Raw genomic sequence first — 20,361 nt, 5'->3', positions numbered from 1 at the left:
GCAGAGATTGAAAGCTTTTTTTTATCCTTCCTTTTTTCCAGACCTGGGTTGAATTTGCTTTCTGGCCGCTTATAGCAGTCTCAAGCACAAACACTAATCCTTTTGCATAAATAACGTGTGTGCTCACTCCCAGAGGAAGCTGTCCACATAAACAAACACTACCCAGATATAAGTTTAACTTGTTTAATCTTCCTTCTCTTTCCGTCTTCAGCACAACCAGGCTTTCCAAAGTCCAGGCCAAACCCTGGTTCTCCGGCCCAGAAAGGTTGGGCTTTTAACTTCCCACCCCCAATTCAGCCAGGGGCTGGCAAGACCCTCCTCACCCAAGCAGTTGTTTCCCGGGTGTCCCATTGGAAAAAAAAAAAATCCAGACCTTCAGCTGCCACAGTGGACACGTGATCGCTTGATGACTCACAAGCGGGCCACACCCCTCAGGCCTCCCAGCCAGGACCTGCTACCAGTCAGCCAACTCAGGGATGCATCTTATTAGCAAAGGGAACAGCTAGCTAAACTAATGTCCTTGACAGTCTAAATTACTTTCTTTCAGCTGAAAGAACTTGCTATTAAAACACATAGGGAGACAAGCTCTTCTGAACTCGGGCTCTGCCAGCCCTCTAAACCCTAGCGCCCAACTCTCTAAGACCTGGGTAATGCCTGACAGTGGTGGGAAGCTAGAAAGTTCTGTAGGTATCCCCATTTTAAAAAAGGAAGCTATCTTACACATTAATACCTTTTTTTTTTTCCCAGAAGTTTTTATTGGGGGAAAACTACAAAACATTTACAGTACAATGTTTACAGTCACAATTTGTAGTGAACTGATTCCCCAAATATATTACAACTCAAGTTGACTTAACCTTGTTACATTCAAAATACCTACTTCTGTCAAAGTAGTCCACAATACATACATACATAGTGCTCCAACTGTACCTACGTACAAACTAAAGCTACTGCTCATTCAGCCGCTGTCCAGAAAAGCATTCCTGCCTTTCCACACGGGGAAAAAAATAGTACAAGTTTTGGAATTTTCTGTAATTAAACAAGGCATATTCATGTACTACATACCATTTTAGCACTAAGAGGTGGCCTCTTCACTTTATATCTATATAAAAAAAAGTGGTAAAAATCTTCTCCTTTTGTGCAGTTGAACCCATCCTACATTCAGATTCTCTCAAGCACTAATAGACAAAATACTTATTTGGTTGAGGAAAATTTAAGGCAAGTTCTGGCCCTTCCAAAGGCACTGTGAGATTACCCTCCCCTCCCCCCATTATTGCTACATGTCTTTATATGCAGAGTATGTCACAGTAGAACTGGTGGAATAAGCAAACAAATAACATCTTTTGCTAATTTATACAGTTGGAATGAGAAAAGCATGCCACATGTAAGCCTGATTGCAATGTGGTCATTTTTTTCTTTTAAAGTTGGATGGGCTACAACCATTATACATTCTAAGAAAAACTCATAAGATATTCCTCAAACTACTTCCACAGCATCAAGATAGATTTCTGTAAAGAAATCATGCAATCTTTCAAAATTTACGTAAACAAGGAAAGAAATTAATGAAATAAATATTACATACAATCTCTTAAATTAAGATTTTTTTTTTACTCATTTACAATAAAATAACCATGTGAAGTTACAAAAGGCATATATTACTGTGAAAAGAACATACACTCCACATTTTGCCGATTAATAATGGCAATCATAACTTAACATAATAAAAGAATATATATCTATTGCTTTTCATCATACTTGATAAATACAGTATGAACAAAATTTTCAATGTATACTTTTCACAAGATAATAAATAAGTTAAATAGTTTTTTTCATATTGAGTTGTGGTGCAGTGGTGCGAATCAACTCAAAACAGCTAAAAATTCAGCAGTTATTCCCCAACAATTACGAACTAAGCTCTGCCCAAGGCTTCCAGAAAGAGCAGACAAAATGGTTCTAAATTAAACATCCCCTAAGTGGTAGCAATGAAACCAGTAACCAGTATGAAACTTTGGAATGCAAGGGTTTTTTTTTCCAGACACATATAACTTTGTTAAAAAACAAAACACCTATGGAGCTGAGGTCTACTATCAAGGCATATTCTTGGCAGAATATTGGATTCTAAAAGCTTATAGGTTTAGCAAGGCGGTGGTTGGCTGGTTTGTTTACACTGGTCTGGGACAAACAATTAGGAACTTCTCTCAAGATAAGAGTCCCGACATCTGGACTGTAACTAATGCTTTTCAAGTGAAGATATGGAATGGTGGTTGATAGCTGCTGGTGCTGGGTTGATTTTTCCTAAAATCCCAAACTCATCGGAGACCTAAAAAAGTTTGTTGTTTGGTTTTTTGTTCTATTCGCATCACAACTGCTCTGTTGTGAGTCTTTTGTTCATCAATACAAAAAGTTCGTTGGCTTTTTTCCCGCTCAACAAGAATGAAACTTCGTAATAATAATAAAAATAATAATAATAATAAAAAAACAAAAAACGAAGAGGGAACCGAAAGGGGAGGGGTGGGGGCCCCTCCCGGCACTCAAGTTCGAGTCCAAGTGCTCGGCACAGCCTGCAGTCTGCTTGTGGCCGATGTTACCCCCCACACTCCTGTGCCCCCCTGCCGCTAAGCAGGGGCGCCCTCCAACACCCCCAGAACGGCCTTCCCTTCCTCCTCCTCACTGGCGCCCTCTTGCCTCAGTCGTCGGAGATGGAGAGGCGGCTGAAGATGGGCAGGCGGCGACCCGGGTCAAGGCCGGGGGACTCAGAGCCGCTGAGGCTGCCCGAGCTCAGGGAGCCGCTCAAGTAGCTGTCGCGGTCCGACAGCGAGTCTGGGGGGCTGGGGGGCGCGTCGAACACCGGCGACTCGGACAGGCGGCGTGGCAGCTGGAAGCTGAAGGGCGGCGAGGGCGGCGCGGCGGCGCTGGCAGGGAGGGGCGCGCTGGGCGGCGCCGGGGGCTGCGCGGGGGGCACCAGGCCCTGCTGCTGCTGCTGCTGCTGGCTGCGATAGTAGGCGGCGGCAGCCACGGCGGCGAAGTTGTGGGTCTGGATGGCGAGCGGTGTGATGAGGCTGCTCAGCTCCGGGCCGAAGGCGAAGGCGTTGTTGGCGCATGAGGCCGACGAGCAGGTGGCGCAGGGCGCGCCGGGGGCGAGCAGGTCCTCGGCGCCCCCGGTGCCGTACAGCAGCGCGGCCGCGGCCGCCGCCGCAGCAGAGGCGCAGCACGTCGGGGCGCCGGAGGGCGTGGAGGCTGCCGAGGCCGAGGAGCAGGACGAAGCGGACGACGAGCAAGACGAGCCCGAGGAGCAGGAGGGCGGCGGCGGCGTGCGCGACGTGGGGCTGTCTAGGAGCAGGGGCGACTCTAGGCCCCCAGGGGGCTGGTGGTGGCCCGACGGGAAGCCCGAGAAGCTGAGGCTATGGTGCAGCTTGGGCCGCGGTTCCCGCGGGAAGCCTAGGTGCAGCGCGTCGCGGGCGCTGAAGGCGCGCAAGTCCCCGGAGGCGCCCCCGGACGGCGCGGGTCGCCGCTCATCAGCGTTGTGGATGAAGTGGCAGCGCGGCCCGTAGGGGCAGAAGCCGATGGTGTGGAAGGTGCGGCACAGCTCGGTCTTGTACTTGGGGTGTCGCGTCAGGCTGCGCAGCTCGTGGAAGCCGTGCGCGAACTGGCACTTCTCCCCGTACTTGCAGGTGCCGCTCTCCTCGAAGGGTCGGCACAGCTCAGTTTTGTAGCGCGTCGAGTTGATCTGGGAGCCGCCGCCCCCCTTCTGCTGTTGCTGCAGGTGCAGGAGGTGCTGGCTGCGCTCTCCATTCTCGCTGAACGAGCGGTCCCGGAATTTGTTCTCCTTGTTCAGCAGGGCGGTGCCGCCGCCCCCCGACGGCTCCTTGAGGGTGCCGTAGGAGGCCGAGCCGCCGGCCGCCGCGTTACCGTTAGCCGCGCCCGGGAACTTGGGCGAGCAGCTGCCGGGGCTAGGCGCAGGGTGGGCGAGTGCGTGCAGGTTGCTGGCCGAGTGCCGTCGGAGGAAGCCCGGCGTGAAGCCCGAGCTGGGGGCGGTGGCCACGGGTGTCCCCACCGCCTTCTTGTCCAGCATGTTGTTCAGATTGAGGTTGGCCAGTGATTTCTCCGTCTGCCAAGAGGAGGGGAGCGGGGAAGGGATGAAAAGGGAGGAGGGAAGAGTTGGGACGAGTTGCCGAGTAGCCACTACCAGCCCTTCGATTCTTTTTCCTTTTTTCGGATCTCGCTTCGGCCCAACCTCCACCCTTAAACAGGCACAAGAATCAAGTTCGCATTGGGAGGAGCCGGACTCTCCCACCCTAGGCCGCGCTGCGTCGCGACATGTGATCCTCAGCCGTGGGCCGCAGGCCTGGGCGGCGCAAACCCCGTCCGGGAAGCCCCGGGCAGCGTGGCTGTGGTCGGCTGCGGAGAAACTAACAGCTACAGCGACTCCCTTCTGCCTTTCCTCCCAACTGCTCCTTCTCCCCGCCCACAAGGCTCGAGCAGCAGTGCAAACTCTGGGATTTTTCCCGAATCTAAAAAAGTCAGAGCGGGAAGAGAACCCCCAAAGCCGAGGACAGAAGGCCAAGTCTGAAAACTTGATGGGCTCCCTGCTCACCCGCGTACCTTGCACAAGAAGTCGATATCGTAGAAGGCGGACAGAAGTGTGGTCGACATGTTTCTGGATCCTCTAATGGTCGGAGCTGCAGACTGGGAGATCCGGAGGAGCCCTCGGGGCGGCGCGGCCGGCCCGAGCCACGACGAGTAACGGGCGAGGGGCGAGGGAAGGACCGAAAGTTTGCTGGGGGGCGAGAAAAGAGGGAGCGTGGGCAGCAGCGTGGACTGGTTTGAGGGTGCCCGGGAGTGCGGAGTTGGGGGGAGAGAAGAGTGAAGCTAGAGCGCTCCTCCGCGCCCCGGGGTGCCCGGCCCGCCCCCCCGCGCGGAGCCGACGGCAGCTCGCGGACTGGTGGAACTCAGCGGCCCGCGAGCGCGCGCCCTATATAGAGCCCCCGGAGCGCGGCCGCCCCGGGGCGGGCGTGCCAGGGGAGGGGACAGAACGCTGACCCCATCGGGGTCTCCAGGCAACGCCGCCCGCCCGCTGGCGGACGTCAGGAGCCTTCCTGGCCTCCCATTGGCCGCCGCCAATTTTTTTCCTCTGGGGGAGGGGACGGAGAGGCCTCGGGGCGGGGCTGGCCGCTTGGGCGCCCGGGGCGGCGTGGAGATCTCGGCCGAGAGGGGTGCTGCTGGTTGGTGGCGGGAAGATACGGCTCCCCTCCTCTGGGGCTGTTCTGTCGGAAATCCCCAGCACGTCTAACGTGGCCGGGTTTCTGCAGCCCTGAACGTGTCTTTCCCCGCCCGATCCTGCTTGGCGAAATTGCGGACCTTTTATCTCCCACTCTCAGTTTTATACTGGGCGCGGGAATTGCAAAGTGCAAGAATATTGCAACCGTTCGCGCGGCCCGGCGGCTTTGCAAAGGGCCCTCTGGCCGGGGGGCGGGGACTCTGGGCCCGAGTCTGATGGGTGGTGGCTGCGTCCCGACTGCACGTGGAGATGCGGTGGGGGTGGGGGCGGGAGCGGCCACGCGGGCGGCCGCCTGGGCAGTCTCTCCCGGAGGAGCCTGGGCGCGTTTCTCCGCCCCTCTTCCCGCCCAGACTGCAGTAAACAGGGCTTGAATGCCGAGGCCTGCCGGGCAGGGCTGAGTGTCTGAGGACAAGGCGCTGGCTTTGCTAATCACATCACAAGACCTTGAGCCAGGGCCAAAGGCGCAGAGTGGCGCGGGGCGTCCCGGGCGGGAGAGCCGGCTGGGAGGACGGGAGGAAAGGCCAGGAGAGCCGCGCAGGCATGGAGGCCACTTCCCGCCGCGTTGTCCGTCTGCTAGTCTGTCCGGCTTTCCCCAGTCCTCCTGGGGGTCGAGGTACAGCTGCGAGCCGAGGCTCCCGTCCGCCGCAACCTTGGCCTGGCGCGCCCTCCTAGACCCTCCCTGGCCATTTAGGGCGCTGCGCCCTGCCTTAGCTCGTCCTGGGTTGCGGGCTCCCGCTGAGGCCGACCCGCAGCCAGGCAAGGCTGGGCACCGAAGATTCGCCTAGTGGGCTCGCCTTACCTTCTCTTGCCAGTCCCACACCCCAGAAGCCTGCATTGGTATAAGATTTTGCCAACCGGCGCCCTCCGGGTGCGAGGCAGACCCCACCCCGCCCCAGCACCCAGTGAGGCTTAAGCCGCTGTCAGATCTGGGGTCCGGTCCAGGACACTTCCCGTCTACGCAGACGCTGCCTCTGAAAGTCTGGAGTCCGGCCCATGATTTCGCACACCTGGCAGCCTAGACTGTTACTGGGCCTAAGTTGGAAGGTCCAGTACCTGCCAGAGAAAGAAGCTCTCGCGACCCACGCCCCCTTGCCCAGTTGATCTTATTTCTGGCTGTGTTTCCTTGTGCTTATTTACATTCCGCTGCACTCACTCCTTCTCTCAGTACCCTGGGAAGGAATGAACTAGGCCTGTCTCTCAGGAAACCAACTCCTTCAAGTTCAGCTTGCATGCAGAGCCAACTGCTGGACTCTCCACCCATCCAGGGTGCTTGAGCCAAGGCAGGGCTGCGAGGACTTCGGGATCAGAATCATAAGGCTGGAGTTCAGCCTCCTTCCCTTATAAACCACATGGTTTTAGACAAATCACATAATCACTTGGGCACCTGGGTTTCCTTGTAAAACTAACATAATTCCTGCTTTACTAATCTATCACCTTTTGTCAAGGTGCCAATGCAAATGAGTTATCAGTTATGGTGTTTAAAAGATAAACAAGTATATTCCATCTTATTTATTAAAACAAATTGACAAAGCAAAAAAATGGAGCAAGTCAGACCTCTGGAGCACGGCTGGATGGGTGAAGGTCCAAAGAATGGTGAATGCAGAGCTGAGAGGGCACCAAATCTTGGACCCTCCAGTTTGGAGCCAAGGGCAATGATCTCAGAAGAAGTGACTGCTTTAGTCTCACCACCCAGCCTACACTGATCGTTAGACAAGGCTGGGCAATCCTGGCGGAGACTTGTAGCCTGGAACACCCAAGAACCCTGACCCTGTTTTGTTCTTTGTTGAAATGAACCCAAGAGTTTGAGGATGGCTCTGACAGTGGGGTATTCTGAATTGCCCCTGGGAATGCATCAGGAAAGTGTGAAACAGCCATTTCCCAGGCCACCACCCCTGCTACTGAAGGTCAGTGACAAGACTTCAGATACAAAAACCAGTGGAAACATCTGTCTCTCCTGTACTCCCAAGCTGGCTACAACCAGCCAAGATCAAAATCTGGGGTAATTCCCAGTCACCACCTATGAGAACACCCACTTTGTGAGCTGGATAGAAGACTTTGGAGCTTGCATGTAAACATGCTTTGGTACAGAATACCTGCTGGTAGAAATATTTTTATTATCATATAACTGCTTTTATTTCATTTTAAATGGAGAAAAAAAGGAATGCTTGTCTTTTCCAGTGAGCTGAGCTTTATTAGAGCCAGTTTCATAATTATTCTACCATGGTTATCATTATGTTGTACCAACAATTACCTGACTTCTCACCAGCCATGTCTTCTCAGAACAAAAAGAAATGTTAAGCTGGCAACTTTCCATCAAGTGTGGGCTACACAGATGCCTAACCAGGTAATTAATTCAGGATCACAACACATTTTGAGCTGAATAGTGCAAAACCACCAGGGAATTTCTGTTCTCTTTAGGACAAAACTTTGGACACTAAGTTAACTTTTTTGCATGCCTCTTCCTACAGCTCTTTACTAGTAGGCTCTATTTTTTAGTGTTAGGTGGTTTTCTTTCAAAAAGAAACAAATTATATTTGAAATATAAATCTTTCTGCAGTAGGAAATGATCATACCAAACCCTCTCCCCGCTAAACTGCCTGATCAAACCCTCAAACATCAATAAAATAATTCTAATTGTTTGCTCACCTGTGAAGTATTTAAAGATATTTAGACTCTAAAAGCTGAAACAAGTGTACATACACTTACTGAAATGGTTTCTTCAGATAACTAGGATGAAGTGAACGTGGATGAGGTTATGACCTATCCAAGCTATGAGTTTCAAGATAACTGTCTTTGGGTGACACTTTGAAATTACAAATTAAAAACGGTAAACCAGTGAAAAACAAAATCAGCAGCAAAACGTATGCAATAGCGACACCTGCTGGGTGTCTGAGGAAGTGGGGAGGGCTGGATTTAGAAAAGCAGAAAATCCTAAGGTTTGTATATTAAATCACTAAAATGGATAAATATTTTCTGTGATCCTAAGTAAGAATCTTTTTGCAACCAAGAAAATGATAGTAAACAGTGTAGACATCAAATAAGTCATTTATTCTGACTCCTCCCAGGTTCCTTCTAACAGCCAAGAGGCTATGGTTTCAGTGGGTGGTAAAATATGATTTCTCAACAATAGCACAAATACTTTTTATTGGGGGTCGGGGGTAGGAGCTTGTAATGGCTCTTTTAATAATTAGGATGGCATGTGCAGGTCACTGAAGGCTTAAACATGCAGACACTAAAAGCAAAATTATTTGTATGAAGTTAATGCTTAATTCTCCCAGGATCCAACATTTGGAACATATTTCTTACTTCACTAAAATGGAATAAAATTTGAAATTCGGACCAAGTGGGCTGTTTGCTAACTAATCCAACTCTTACAACCAGCCAAAAATGGGGGGAGGGGTGGGGAATCATGTCTTAAAACCCAATTCTGTGTAGTCAATTCAGAGGAAAATGCAGGCTGGCTCTGGTTGGACATTGGAGGTCCTGGGGGATGAGAAAGGTTAATTCAGGCTTGCAGGTGGCCTGCACCTGGGAACAGAGTCAATATTCACTGTGGTAGCCTCACTTCCTACAGTAGCTGCAATAAACGAGGCTGCCTTGAATGACTGAACCGAAGAAAAAATCCTCTGTGGGACAGAAGACGACTCACAGAAGGGAGGTGGGGGCAGGGGCGCGGTGTGAAGGGGAGAAGATGCTGGCGTTTCTGTTGAAAATTTTCCTATTGATTGAGTGGAGGAATAACCCACCCCATCCCAATCCCACAAATCCTTCAACAAGCTGTTTCTGTTCTTGGAAGCGTTAACTGATTCGCTGCTGCAGAAGAATCCAAAGCCCTGAGAACTAGGGTGTCCTCCCCTTCCTCTCCTTCCAGAATGGCCAGCAGCCTCAGGCAAGCCAAAGTCCTTTCCTCCCGAATGCGCAGTCTCGTGAACTCCGCCGTCTTCAAAAACTCGGCAGTGGGAGGCAGCACCCTGAAGAGCTGGGAAAGCAGGTGACGTTGCTCCGATGCAGTCCTTTGAAAATGACGGAGCATCTCCGGGCTGAGGGGACACCCTCTGGACTCACAGAGGAGGCGGAAGAGGTGCTTGTAGAGGTATTTCACGAAGATCAGGGTCTCGGCCCAAAAGTTGATTTCCGTTTTTTCAAACGGGTAGTCTTCTTCCACCTGAATCAGATGAAAAAGCCAAAGCCCAGCCTTACGGGGGATGCTGACCCAGCCCCAGTCCAGAGCGGGGTCCTGGCAGATGCAGAAGCAGTGTGTCCCCTCCCCCACCTGACAGCGGGCGCACTTCCGCCTGTCAACACCTCTGGACACACACCGCGTGCAGCCTTGAAGGTCACCTTCCATGTTCACTCATCGTACTTCTCCACCGGAGAGGAATTCCTCCCCCCGCAGACTTAACATGACCTTTGATAAAGATGTGTTTGTGGTTCTCAGCCAAGATACCTTGGGGGACTGGTGCTGAAAAGGGGACCTCAACACAGGAGGGGGCCCTAGACCTGAAGGTGCAGCTAGAAATCAGAGAGGAGCGGGGAAGGGAGATGTGAGCAGCAGAACAAAGGGCGAGGTATTGCCGAACATGAGACACTGCTCTCTGAGGATGAAGCCCAGTTTCTATGATGCTGGGGACTTTCAAGGTCATTTTTACTGTAGACACTTTATCTTGTCTCCAAATTTCCCATAAACAGACTGCTTTTTGAACTCTTGGCCTGCTGGTGATGCCAAGAAGGCCAGCTGAGTCAGACACTAGGGAAGAGGAATTTCAGTTCTCAAGGTGCTTTTGCTGCTTATCTGGGTCCTCAGTTTCCCTATCGGAGAAGGCAATGGCACCCCACTCCAGTACTCTTGCCTGGAAAATCCCATGGACAGAGGAGTCTGGTGGGCTGCCGTCTATGGAGTCACACAGAGTCGGACATGACTGATGTGACTTAGCAGCAGCAGCTTCCCTATCTGTTGACTGCTCCCCTTGGAGTGGTTTAATAGTTTTATAGTTAATAGTTAGTTAATAGTTAATAATAGTTATTATTAATATTAATAATTTATTATATATAATAATATATTAATATATAATATACATTAATAACTATTAATAATTTATTGTATATAATATATAATATATTAATAATAATAGTTAATAGTTAATAAAATAACTTTAATTTTAATAAAATAGCAGTTTATTAAACCTGGAGGGGTTTAATAGTTTTCTTCTAGCAGCCGAGACCCTGGAAGGACCCTGATTCTCTGGAAGTGTTTCAGCTTCAGACCTAACTGTGGGGAGCCCCTGGTTACTCTAATGTTGATGGATAAGCATTCTCCATAATTAAACTCTCAACTTCCAAAGGACCTCTTTCGAAGTCCCCTCCCCCACAATGATGGGAAGGCTTACCGCTGGAACCCCTAAATCAGCAGGAGAGCTGTCCGAGGAGCACCCAGCCGGCTGGGGTCATGTGGAAATTTTGTTAATCGGTTACTGCTCTGTAGCTGAGCATCTGGAAGCATGCTTTCAAGCTACATCAAGCCCACGAAAGCCTGTTAAGTGCTGCCTCCAGTGGGCATAGGTAGGACACTCTCACACACCTCCGCTGCCTGAGACCCCGGGGATTACCTGATGTGCGCTCTCCTCACAGGCCACAAGGTCCTCACCCTCCCCCAGCAGCCATCCCAGCAGGACTGGGAGTCCGGGGCTCAGCTGATTCCACTGCTGGAGCAGGTCACAGAGCACAGCCAGAGCCAGGTCCAGTGCGCTGGAGGCATCCACCTGACAGAAGGCGAATTCTGCAAAGACGAGAGAGGTGAGCCGTGAATGTGCTGCCGAGTGCCAACCGGGAGTCTGTGCAGGATTCGGGGACGATGAAAGTCCCCGGTAAAATCACTGCCACCGCCTGGCAGGGAAGCTGGTGGGAGAAGCTCACTAAGGGTTATTTGCTGTCTATACACTAGAATGAGTCGTAGGCCTGAACCCCACCATTGCCATGCCTCCTATCCCAGTGTGGATCGAAGCTGCCCCATCTACAGGACTAGATGTTTCTGTCCCCTCAAGCCAATTGGAAGGATATCAGGAAAGCATCCCACCCAGCATCTCCTCTGCAGGCTTGCTGACCTCCATCACTCTGCCCCTTCCTCTAAAGCAAATCCCACTGAGCACATGACACATTAAATCTCTAACTTCTCTGAGCAGGGTATCAGCGAACTTTTTCTTGAAGAGCCAGAAGGTAAATATTTTAGACTTTAGGAGTCTTTTTAATATTTGTTTGGCTATGCCAGGTCTCATTGGCGGTATGTGGGCTCTAGTTCCCTGACCAGGGATCGAACCTGGGCCTCCTGCACTGGCAGTCTTAGCCACTGGACCACCAGGGAGGTCCCGACTTTGCAAGTCTTCCAGTCTCTGTCACAATTAACTCTCCGGAAAGCAGCCACAGACAACATGTAAACAAATGGTTGTGGCTACTAGGTTCCAATAAATCTTTATTTATGGTCCAATAAAAGTGGACTTTCATGTGATTTTTAGGTATCAACAAATAATATTCTTCTTTTTACTTTTTCTAACCAATAAAAAAATGTAAAAGCCATTAGCAGTTTACAGGCTGTACAATGACAAGTTGTTGTTTAATTACTAAGTCATTTTGGACTCTTTGCAACCCAGCCCACCAGGCACCTCTGCCCGTGGGATGTCCCAGGCAAGAATATTGGAGTGGGTTGCCATCTCCTTTTCCAGGGGATCTTTCTGACCCAGGGCTTGAACCCGTGTCTCCCGCTTAGCAGGCAGATCCTTTACTACTGAGCCACCTGGGAAGCTCCCCAATGACAGGTGGGGGACTGGAATTAGCTCATAGTCCACTGCCCTCTGTGTTAGACTGAACTCATTTTTCAGACACTCATCTTAGCTGACTGGAGGAAGGGCGGTGAAAGAGTAGAACGGGGCACAGAAAAAGGAAGTGGGTGACCTGTGGAAAATTCTGAAAGAGATGGGCATACCAGACCACCTGACCTGCCTCTTGAGAGACCTGTATGCTGGTCAAGAAGCAACAGTTAGAACTGGACATGGAACAACAGACTGGTTCCAAATAGGAAAAGGAGTATGTCAAGGCTGTATACTGTCACCCTGCTTATTTAACTTATATGCAGAGTACATCATGAGAAACTCTGGGCTGGAGGAAGCACAAGCTGGAATCAAGATTGTTGGGAGAAATATCAATAACCTCAGATATTCAGATGACACCACCCTTATGGCAGAAAGTGAAGAAGAACTAAAGAGCCTCTTGATGAAAGTGAAAGAGGAGAGTGAAAAAGTTGGCTTAAAGCTCAACATTCAGAAAACTAAGATCATAGCATCCAGTCCCATCACTTCATGGCAAATAGATGGGGAAACAGTGGAAACAGTGGCTGACTTTCTTTTTCTGGGCTCCAAAATCACTGCAGGTGGCGATTACAGCAATGAAATTAAAAGATGCTTACTCCTTGGAAGGAAAATTATGACCAACCTAGACAGCATATTAAAAAGCAGAGACATTACTTTGCCAACAAAGGTCCATCTAGTCAAGGCTATGGTTTTTCCAATGGTTAGGTATGAATCAGTTGGACTATGAAGAAAGCTGAGTGCCAAAGAATTGATGCTTTTGAACTGTGGTGTTAGAGAAGACTTTTGAGAGTCGCTTGGACTGCAGAGATCCAACCAGTTCATCCTAAAGGACATCAGTCCTGGGTGTTCATTGGAAGGACTGATGTTGAGGCTGAAACTCCAATACTTTGGCGAAGAGCTGACTCATTTGAAAAGACCCTGATGCTGGGAAAGATTGAGGGCAGGAGGAGGAGGGGACAACAGAGGATGAGATGGTTGGATGGCATCATCGACTCAACGGATATGGGTTTGGGTAGACTCTGAGAGTTGGTGATGGACAGGGAGGCCTGGCGTGCTGTGGTTCATGGGGTCGCAAAGAGTCGGACACAACTGAGTGACTGAACTGAACTGAACTGACTTGGGGAAACCATTGCTTACTTCACCATTTTGCCTTATTACTCAAACTCATGTCTGCTGAGCTGGTGTTGTCATCCAACCATCTCATCCTCTGTCGTCCCCTTCTCCTCCTGCCCCCAATCTTTCCCAGCATCAGGGTCTTTTCCAATGAGTCAGCTCTTTGCATCAGGTGGCCAAAGTATTGGAGTTTCAGCTTCAACATCAGTCCTTTCAATGAACACCCAGGACTAATTTCCTGTAGGATGGACTAGTTGGATCTCCTTGCAGTCCAAGGAACTCTCAAGAGTCTTCTCCAACACCACAGTTCAAAAGCATCAATTCTTCTGTGCTCAGCTTTCTTTATAGTCCAACTCTCACATCTATACATGACTATTGGAGAAACCATAGCTTTGACTAGATGGACCTTTGCTGGCAAAGTTATGTCTCTACTTTTTAATATGCTGTCTAGCTTGGTCATAACTTTTCTTCCAAGGAGCATCTTTTAATTTCATGGCTGTAATCGCCATCTGCAGTGATTTTGGAGCCCCCCAAAATAAAGTCTGTCACTGTTTCCACTGTTTCCCCATCTATTTGCCATGAAGTGATGGGACTGGATGCCATGATCTTAGTTTTCTGAATGTTGAGTTTTAAGCCAACTTTTTCACTCTCCTCTTTCACTTTCATCAAGAGGCTCTTTAGTTCTTTGCTTTCTGCTATAAGGGTGGTGTCATCTGCATATCTGAGGTTATTGGTATTTCTCCCAGCAATCTTGATTCCAGCTTGTGCTTCCTCCAGCCCAGCATTTCTCATGATGTACTCTGCATATAAGTTAAATAAGCAGGGTGACAGTATACAGCCTTGACGTACTCCTTTCCCGATTTGGAACCAGTCTGTTGTTCCATGTCCAGTTCTAACTGTTGCTTCTTGACCGGCATACAGATTTCTCAGGAGGCAGGTCAGGTGGTCTGGTACTCCCATCTCTTTCAGAATTTTCCACAGTTTGTTGTGATCCACATAGTCAAATGCTTTGGCATAGTCAATAAAGCAGAAGTAGATGTTTCTCTGGAACTCTCTTGCTTTTTTGATGATCCAACGGATGTTGGCAGCTTGATCTCTGGTTCCTCTGCCTTTTCTAAATCCAGCTTGAACATCTAGAAGTTCATGGTTCATGTACTGTTGAAGCCTGGCTTGGAGAATTTTGGGCATTACTTTGCTAGCATGTGAGATGAGTGCAATTGTGAAGTAGTTTGAGCATTCTTTGGCATTGCTTTTTTTGGGGGTTGGAATGAAAACTGCCTATTCCAGTCCTGTGGCCACTGCTGAGTTTTCCAAATTTGCTGGCATATTGACTGCAACACTTTCACAGCATTATCTTTTAGGATTTTTAGACAGCCCTAAATATGGGTTTGATGGGAGGCTCTGGGCATTGACACTCCCATTAACAACCCTACGCCTTCCACCACCAACCTAGAGCAGGCCTGAAACGTGGGACTGAAATCTTGCCACACAGACAATACAGGTCTACAGACCCATCCATATACCAATGCTTGTCTTTCAATGACCCACTTCTACTGAGAACTCATCTTTCTGTAATCCACATCTTCACTGCAGCCCACAGACTTTGTCCTTGACCATCTGGCCCCCAAAGAGTCTTGCTCAACACACAGGGAAAAGCCTCAGAGTCTGGAATAGAAAGCTGAGTTCCCTAGGGTGTTGAACCAGCCTCTGGGGACCTATTAAGTGCCAGTCACCTAAACAAGTCCTTTCTCTCCAGTCCTTCAACATCCTCTGGGCTGGGTATTACCTTTCCTAATTCACGGATGAGGAATCCAGGCACAGTTAGGTGATCTCACTTGCATACAATCAGAGAGCTTTAAGTGGCTATAAAGAAACTGGAACTGACAGCAAGTTTCATGGTGTATGTAGAGTGCAGATTTGGAGAACTAGTACCAGCATTCCTGGGATGTAGTTCTTCATGGTGAGAGGAACAGAGCTGATGACCCTCCACTGGGGCCAGCACTACATAGAGCCCATGAAGTGGAGCCTGGGCTCACAGAAGCAGCCAAAGGACCAATGTTACCATCTTCAAAGCCCAAAATCAATCCCCCAGGACACCTGCCCCTTAGGCTCTGCAGCTTGGCATCAGGCTTCAAATTGGGAAACAGAAAAAGTTGAGGGGAGGTGTGAAGGTGCCTTTTTGGCTGCAGGACTGAGCCATGTGTTGGTCTAGGCTTTGCCTATGATACAATCTCTATTTTTATCTCTGCTGACTCCCCTGTGTAGTTCTCAACTACTTTAGAGTCTGTAGGGGGAAGAGAACAGCATTAATTGGCATCTTTCAAGTCTCAAAGACTGAAAATATACATGCAGACTAGCATACAATGAAACACACAGCAGATGCTCAGAACATTCCAGTTTATGACTCTGGAGATTATGAAACTTCCTTTACCCCACTTGATTTGGTTTGAATTCTAACACAGGGACAGCCACAAAGAAAGCAAACAATAAGTTGATAATAACAGAGACTTTCCTTTTATTTGAACCCTTGCTTCTCCCACCACCAAAAGGGAGGTATCCTTATTTAATAAACGAGGAAGCTGTGCTCACAGAGGTTGGGTAACGGGTCCAGAATCTCACAGTTAGCAGTGGTGGCACTGAGCTAATAAGTATCGTTCAGTCACAGGCCACGCCCATCCTGAAGGGAAGCCTTGGAGAAACACTCCCAGTACCCCATGGAGATGAGGAAGTCAGACTCAGTTTTATTATTTTTATGCATTAAAAGTGGGTCTTCCCTGATAGCTCAGTTGGTAAAGAATCTGCCTGTAATTTGGGAGACCTGGGTTCAATCCCTGGGTTGGGAAGATCCCCTGGAGAAGGGAAAGGCTACCCACTCCAGTATTCTGGCCTAGAGAATTCCATGGACTGTATAGTCCATAGGATTGCAAAGAGTCGGACATGACTGAGAGACTTTCACTTTTCACGCATTAAAAAGAGCTCCCAGCTGGGGGCCATATTTTGAAGAAAGGGTCAAAGCTGTGAGTCCTCTATACTGTGGCACCAGCATCAGGTCAGCTTCTCTTGACACCTTCCAGGAAAATCTTCCTTCTGATTCACCACTTATCCCTTCCTGCCCCGACTCTTCTTTTTGTCTCCTTAAAGCAAGGGTTGAAAGCCCTATAGGGAAGAACATAATTTCATCCACCAGCAAAACCAGTGCCTGCAGCTCGTGCAGCACTCCCAATGGGTCCATGAAGACCACTCAGAAGTGATCAGAGATGCCACCAGGAAGGCTGGACTGTTGCACCTGCCCCACCTGAGGACCAGTGTTCCCTGTCCTGCACCATGGGGCTGGGCATCACACCTAGGAAGTGCCAGGGGAGTCCTGGGAATGACTGAAGCTCTAGAGGAGAGTTGGTGTGTTGTCTGGAAGCAAATCTACTAGAATTACAACCATCCAAACACCGACCCCACCAGGTGAGGAGAGACGAGGAAGGGGAGCTGGGATGGAGGTGAGGGGAGGATTAGATCGACTTAGACCACCTGCTTGAGGGGCCAGATGCACCTCGCCAAGTTCCTTCTTTTACTACCTTGCCCTGGACTGAGACAGCTCAGCCAGAACAGCCCAGTCTCTACTGGCCAAATGCCTTCTGAAAGGGAGGCTGAAGGGGAGGGAAAGGGACTTTCAACCTAACCCTGCAGACCAGCCAGGCTCTCACAGGCTTGCTGGTCCCTCAAGGAAGCAAGGAAGCAAGGAAGCAAGTGATCAGACAACAAGCGTGTCGGAGGAATCTGTTGTGTGTCTGGAACAGTCAAAACAATCTGGAAAAATACAACAGAACTGGAGGACTCACACTTCCTGATTTCGAAACTGGCATAAGGATAGACATAATATAGATCAAATGGAATAGAACTGAGTGTCCAGAAATAAGTTCTCACAATTACAGTCAATTGATTTTTGACAAGGGTGTCAAAATAACTGGCTGGGGGGAGAAAGTCTTCCAAACCAAGGGAGCAAAGATAACTGAATGTTCACATGCAAAAGAATGAAACCAGGCCCCTGCCTCACAACACACATGAAAATTAAATCAAAATAAACTATAAAACTCAGAGAAATATAGGAGTAGGAAATGCTTTTTTAAACATGACGTCAAAAGCACCAGCAACAAAAGAAAAGTTAGGCTTCATCAAAATTGAAAACTTTGATACTTCAAAGGACATTATTAAGAAAGTGAAAAGAAAAAAAAAGTGAAAAGAAAATTTACAAAACTGGAGAACATACAATGGGTCTGTATTTAAAATACAGAAAGAGAAAGTGAAAGTGAAAGTTACTCAATGGTGTCCGACTCTTTGTGACCCCATGGACTGTGTAGTCCATGGAATTCTCCAGGCCAGAATCCTAGAGTGGGTAGCTTTTACCTTCTCCAGGGGATCTTCCCAACCCAGGGATCGGACCTAGGTCTCCCACACTGCAGGCAGATTCTTTACCAGCTGAGCCACAAGGGAAGTCCAGGAATACTGAAGTGGGTAGCCTATCTGTTCTCCAGCAGATCTTCCCAACCCAGGAACCAAACCAGGGTCTCCTGCATTGCAGGTGGATTCTTTACCAACTGAGCTATCAGGGAAGCTCTTAAAACCCAATCATAAAAAGACAAATAATCCAGTTAAAACATGTGCCTAGGGTTTGAATAGACATTTCTCTAGAAAAGATATACAAATGATCAAAAAGCACATGCAGAGATGCTGAGCATCATTAATCATCAGGGAAATACAAATCAAAACCACAATAAGAAACCACTTCATACTTACTAGTGTAACTTTAATCAAGAAGACATATACTAAGTTTGGTAAAAGATGTGAAAAAATCAAAACTTTAATACATGGTTAATAGGAATGTAAAATGGTGCCAGCCACTTTGGAAAACTGACTGTTGGAAAGTTTCTCCAGCTCTCACACATATACATATACCTAAAAACATATGTCCACACAGAAACATGTACATGAATGTCCATAAGACCATTATTCATAAAAGCAAATAAGTGAAAACAACCAAAATGTTCATGAACCAATGAAGGGATAAATAAATGTGGTACATCCAAACAATGGAATACTATTCAGCTATAAAAAGGAATGCAGTACCGATACATGCTACAATGCAGATGAACCTTGAAAACATCATGCTAGGTGAAGAAGCCAGGCACAGAAGATCACATATTGTATAATTCCACTCATATAAAATGTCCGTAACAGGCAAATCATACAGGCAAAAAAGTAAATTAACGGTTGCCAGGGGTTGGAGAATAGGGAGAATGAGGAATGGCTGCTGATAGATACAGTGTTTCTTTTTAAGCTGATGCAAATGTTCTGGAATCAGGTAGTGTTGATGGTTGCACAACTTTATGAATATACTAAAATTTGTACACATGTACACTTAAAATTTACATGTCTTTTGCTATATGATGTATTTTATGTGTGTGTGGGGGGGTGGTATGGAGAGTGTGGAAGGCTGAAAAATGGCCTCCCAAAAGATACCTATGTAAAGTCCCTGGACCTTGTGAATGTTAATTTACTTGTAAAAATGGTCTCTATAGATGTGATTTGGTTGATGATACTTAGATGAAGAGATAATCCTGAATGATCTGGGTGGCCCCTAGATGTCATCACCATTGTCCTAATAAGGGGGAGGGGGACTTGACACTAGACACACATAGAAAGAAGGGCTTCCCTAGTGGCTCAGACAGTAAAGAATCCGCCTGCAATGCAGGAGACCTGGGTTCGATCCCTGGGTCAGGAAGATCTCCTGAAGAAGGAATGGCAACCCTCTCCAGTATTTTTGCCTGGAGAATTCCAAGGACAGAGAAGCCTGGTGGGCTGCAGTCCATGGGGTCGCCAAGATTCAGACACAACTAAGTGACTAACATACACATAACACACACAGAGAAAGGAGAAGGTTATGTGAAGACAGAGGCAGAGGCTAAAGTGATCCCAGCAAGGAAATGCTGACAGCCTCCAGAAACTGGAAGAGGCAAGGACTGGGTTCTTCCCTAGCACCTGCAGAAAGAGTGTGGCCCGCTGACACCTTATTTTCTGACTTCTGGTCTCCAGAACTGTGAGACAATAAATCAGTGTTGTTTTAAACCACCAAGTTTGTGGTCATTTGTTATAGTAGCCACAGTCAGCTCATATGGAGGAACAAAGGGTAGGTTGTGGTATTTCTCTCTGGAGTGATGAAAATATGTTAAAATTGTGCTGATGATTGCATTACTCCATGAGTATGTTAAAAAACACTGCATTGTACTCTTGAAATGGGTGACTTGTATGGTAAATGTATGATACATCTCAGTAAGACTAGGATGTTAAAAAAAAAAAAAATCTGCTATGTGCCCAAGTTGGGTCCAGTTGCTCGGAGGAAGCCTGACCACAGAGTCTGTCTGGAAAGGACCAGTCTACTGAGGAGACGGGACAAACCTCTAGAGCCTCATACATGCTTGTGGGGCCTAGTTCTCAGGTGCTGGAGGGCTCTGCAGAGGTGAATGGTTGGTCAGAAGGTGGAAAGAAGGCTGAATAAGGATTCTGGAGGAAATGGGACTCTGCCTGGCCCTTCAGCAGACAATCAGGAAATAGGAGCTAATGGTCCGCTTTGAGCCAGTGATATGCTAAGTACCGTAGAAAACAAAGCAAGAGACTGACGCGTCCTGTCCTGTCCGCAGGAAGCTGGTGGTCTAGGTGGGAAGGTCAGGCAAACACTCGGGCAACAGTGAGGAATCAACTCAGTGGTCGGAATCCCAAGAGCCGCAGAAGCCAAGGAAGGGGAGAGGTCAGCCTGGGGGAATAAATAATCTCCAAGACTCTCCCTGCACTGGCTGCATAGCTAAGGAAAGACCCTTCTGGGACCCCTCTGGGGGTGCTTCAAGTGGGGAAGGGGTGCTGGTACATATGTGTCTGGGGGGGCCTATGCAAGGCAGACTGGATTAACAGTCATTTGGAAGCAAGTCGGAAGCCCAACAAACGGGCATTTACAACTGGTTAATCCTATGCTTTCCATCCTCAAGAATGGATAAGTCACTTGGATCGCAGGGGAGGACAGCGGACAAGAGGCTGCAGGGCTGCCGCCGCACAGACCTCCTCTCACTA

The 20,361-nt window shown here is 48.5% G+C and overlaps 2 protein-coding genes across 3 annotated transcripts in view; both read right to left on the bottom strand.

Annotated features, from left to right (window-relative positions):
• Nucleotides 1–731: 731 nt before the first annotated feature.
• On the bottom strand, nucleotides 732–4,958 carry ZFP36L2 (ZFP36 ring finger protein like 2). The gene is made up of 2 exons (XM_065929365.1): nucleotides 4,600–4,958; nucleotides 732–4,105 (listed from the first exon to the last, which is right to left on the bottom strand). Exons 1-2 carry the CDS (start codon nucleotides 4,648–4,650, stop codon nucleotides 2,684–2,686), a joined length of 1,473 nt encoding a protein of 490 aa, XP_065785437.1. The 5' UTR covers nucleotides 4,651–4,958; the 3' UTR covers nucleotides 732–2,683.
• A 3,444-nt stretch (nucleotides 4,959–8,402) lies between these two features.
• The window catches only part of THADA (THADA armadillo repeat containing), a 325,428-nt gene continuing 313,469 nt past the window's right edge, over nucleotides 8,403–20,361 (bottom strand). For both annotated transcript variants that reach the window (XM_065929363.1, XM_065929364.1), the window contains exons 37-38: nucleotides 10,882–11,051; nucleotides 8,403–9,440 (exon numbers count right to left, since the gene is read on the bottom strand). In XM_065929363.1, coding sequence (XP_065785435.1) covers nucleotides 9,045–9,440; nucleotides 10,882–11,051 — 566 coding nt within the window. In that variant the 3' untranslated portion in view covers nucleotides 8,403–9,044. The remainder of the gene's footprint in view (nucleotides 9,441–10,881; nucleotides 11,052–20,361) is intronic.

Source organism: Muntiacus reevesi, chromosome 3 (genome assembly GCF_963930625.1).
Source record: "Muntiacus reevesi chromosome 3, mMunRee1.1, whole genome shotgun sequence".
In the NCBI taxonomy this organism is placed as follows: Eukaryota; Metazoa; Chordata; class Mammalia; order Artiodactyla; family Cervidae; genus Muntiacus; species Muntiacus reevesi.
Note: the sequence above shows the minus strand (reverse complement) of the source record. Positions and strands in the feature narration are given on the sequence as shown.

Excerpts from the sequence above, each read along its gene's own strand:
- ZFP36L2 (XM_065929365.1), bottom strand. The coding sequence starts at position 4,650 with ATGTCGACCACACTTCTGTCCGCCTTCTACGATATCGACTTCTTGTGC. Across the intron at positions 4,106-4,599 it reads ATATCGACTTCTTGTGCAAG|ACGGAGAAATCACTGGCCAA; the intron begins GTACGCGGGTGA and ends TCCTCTTGGCAG.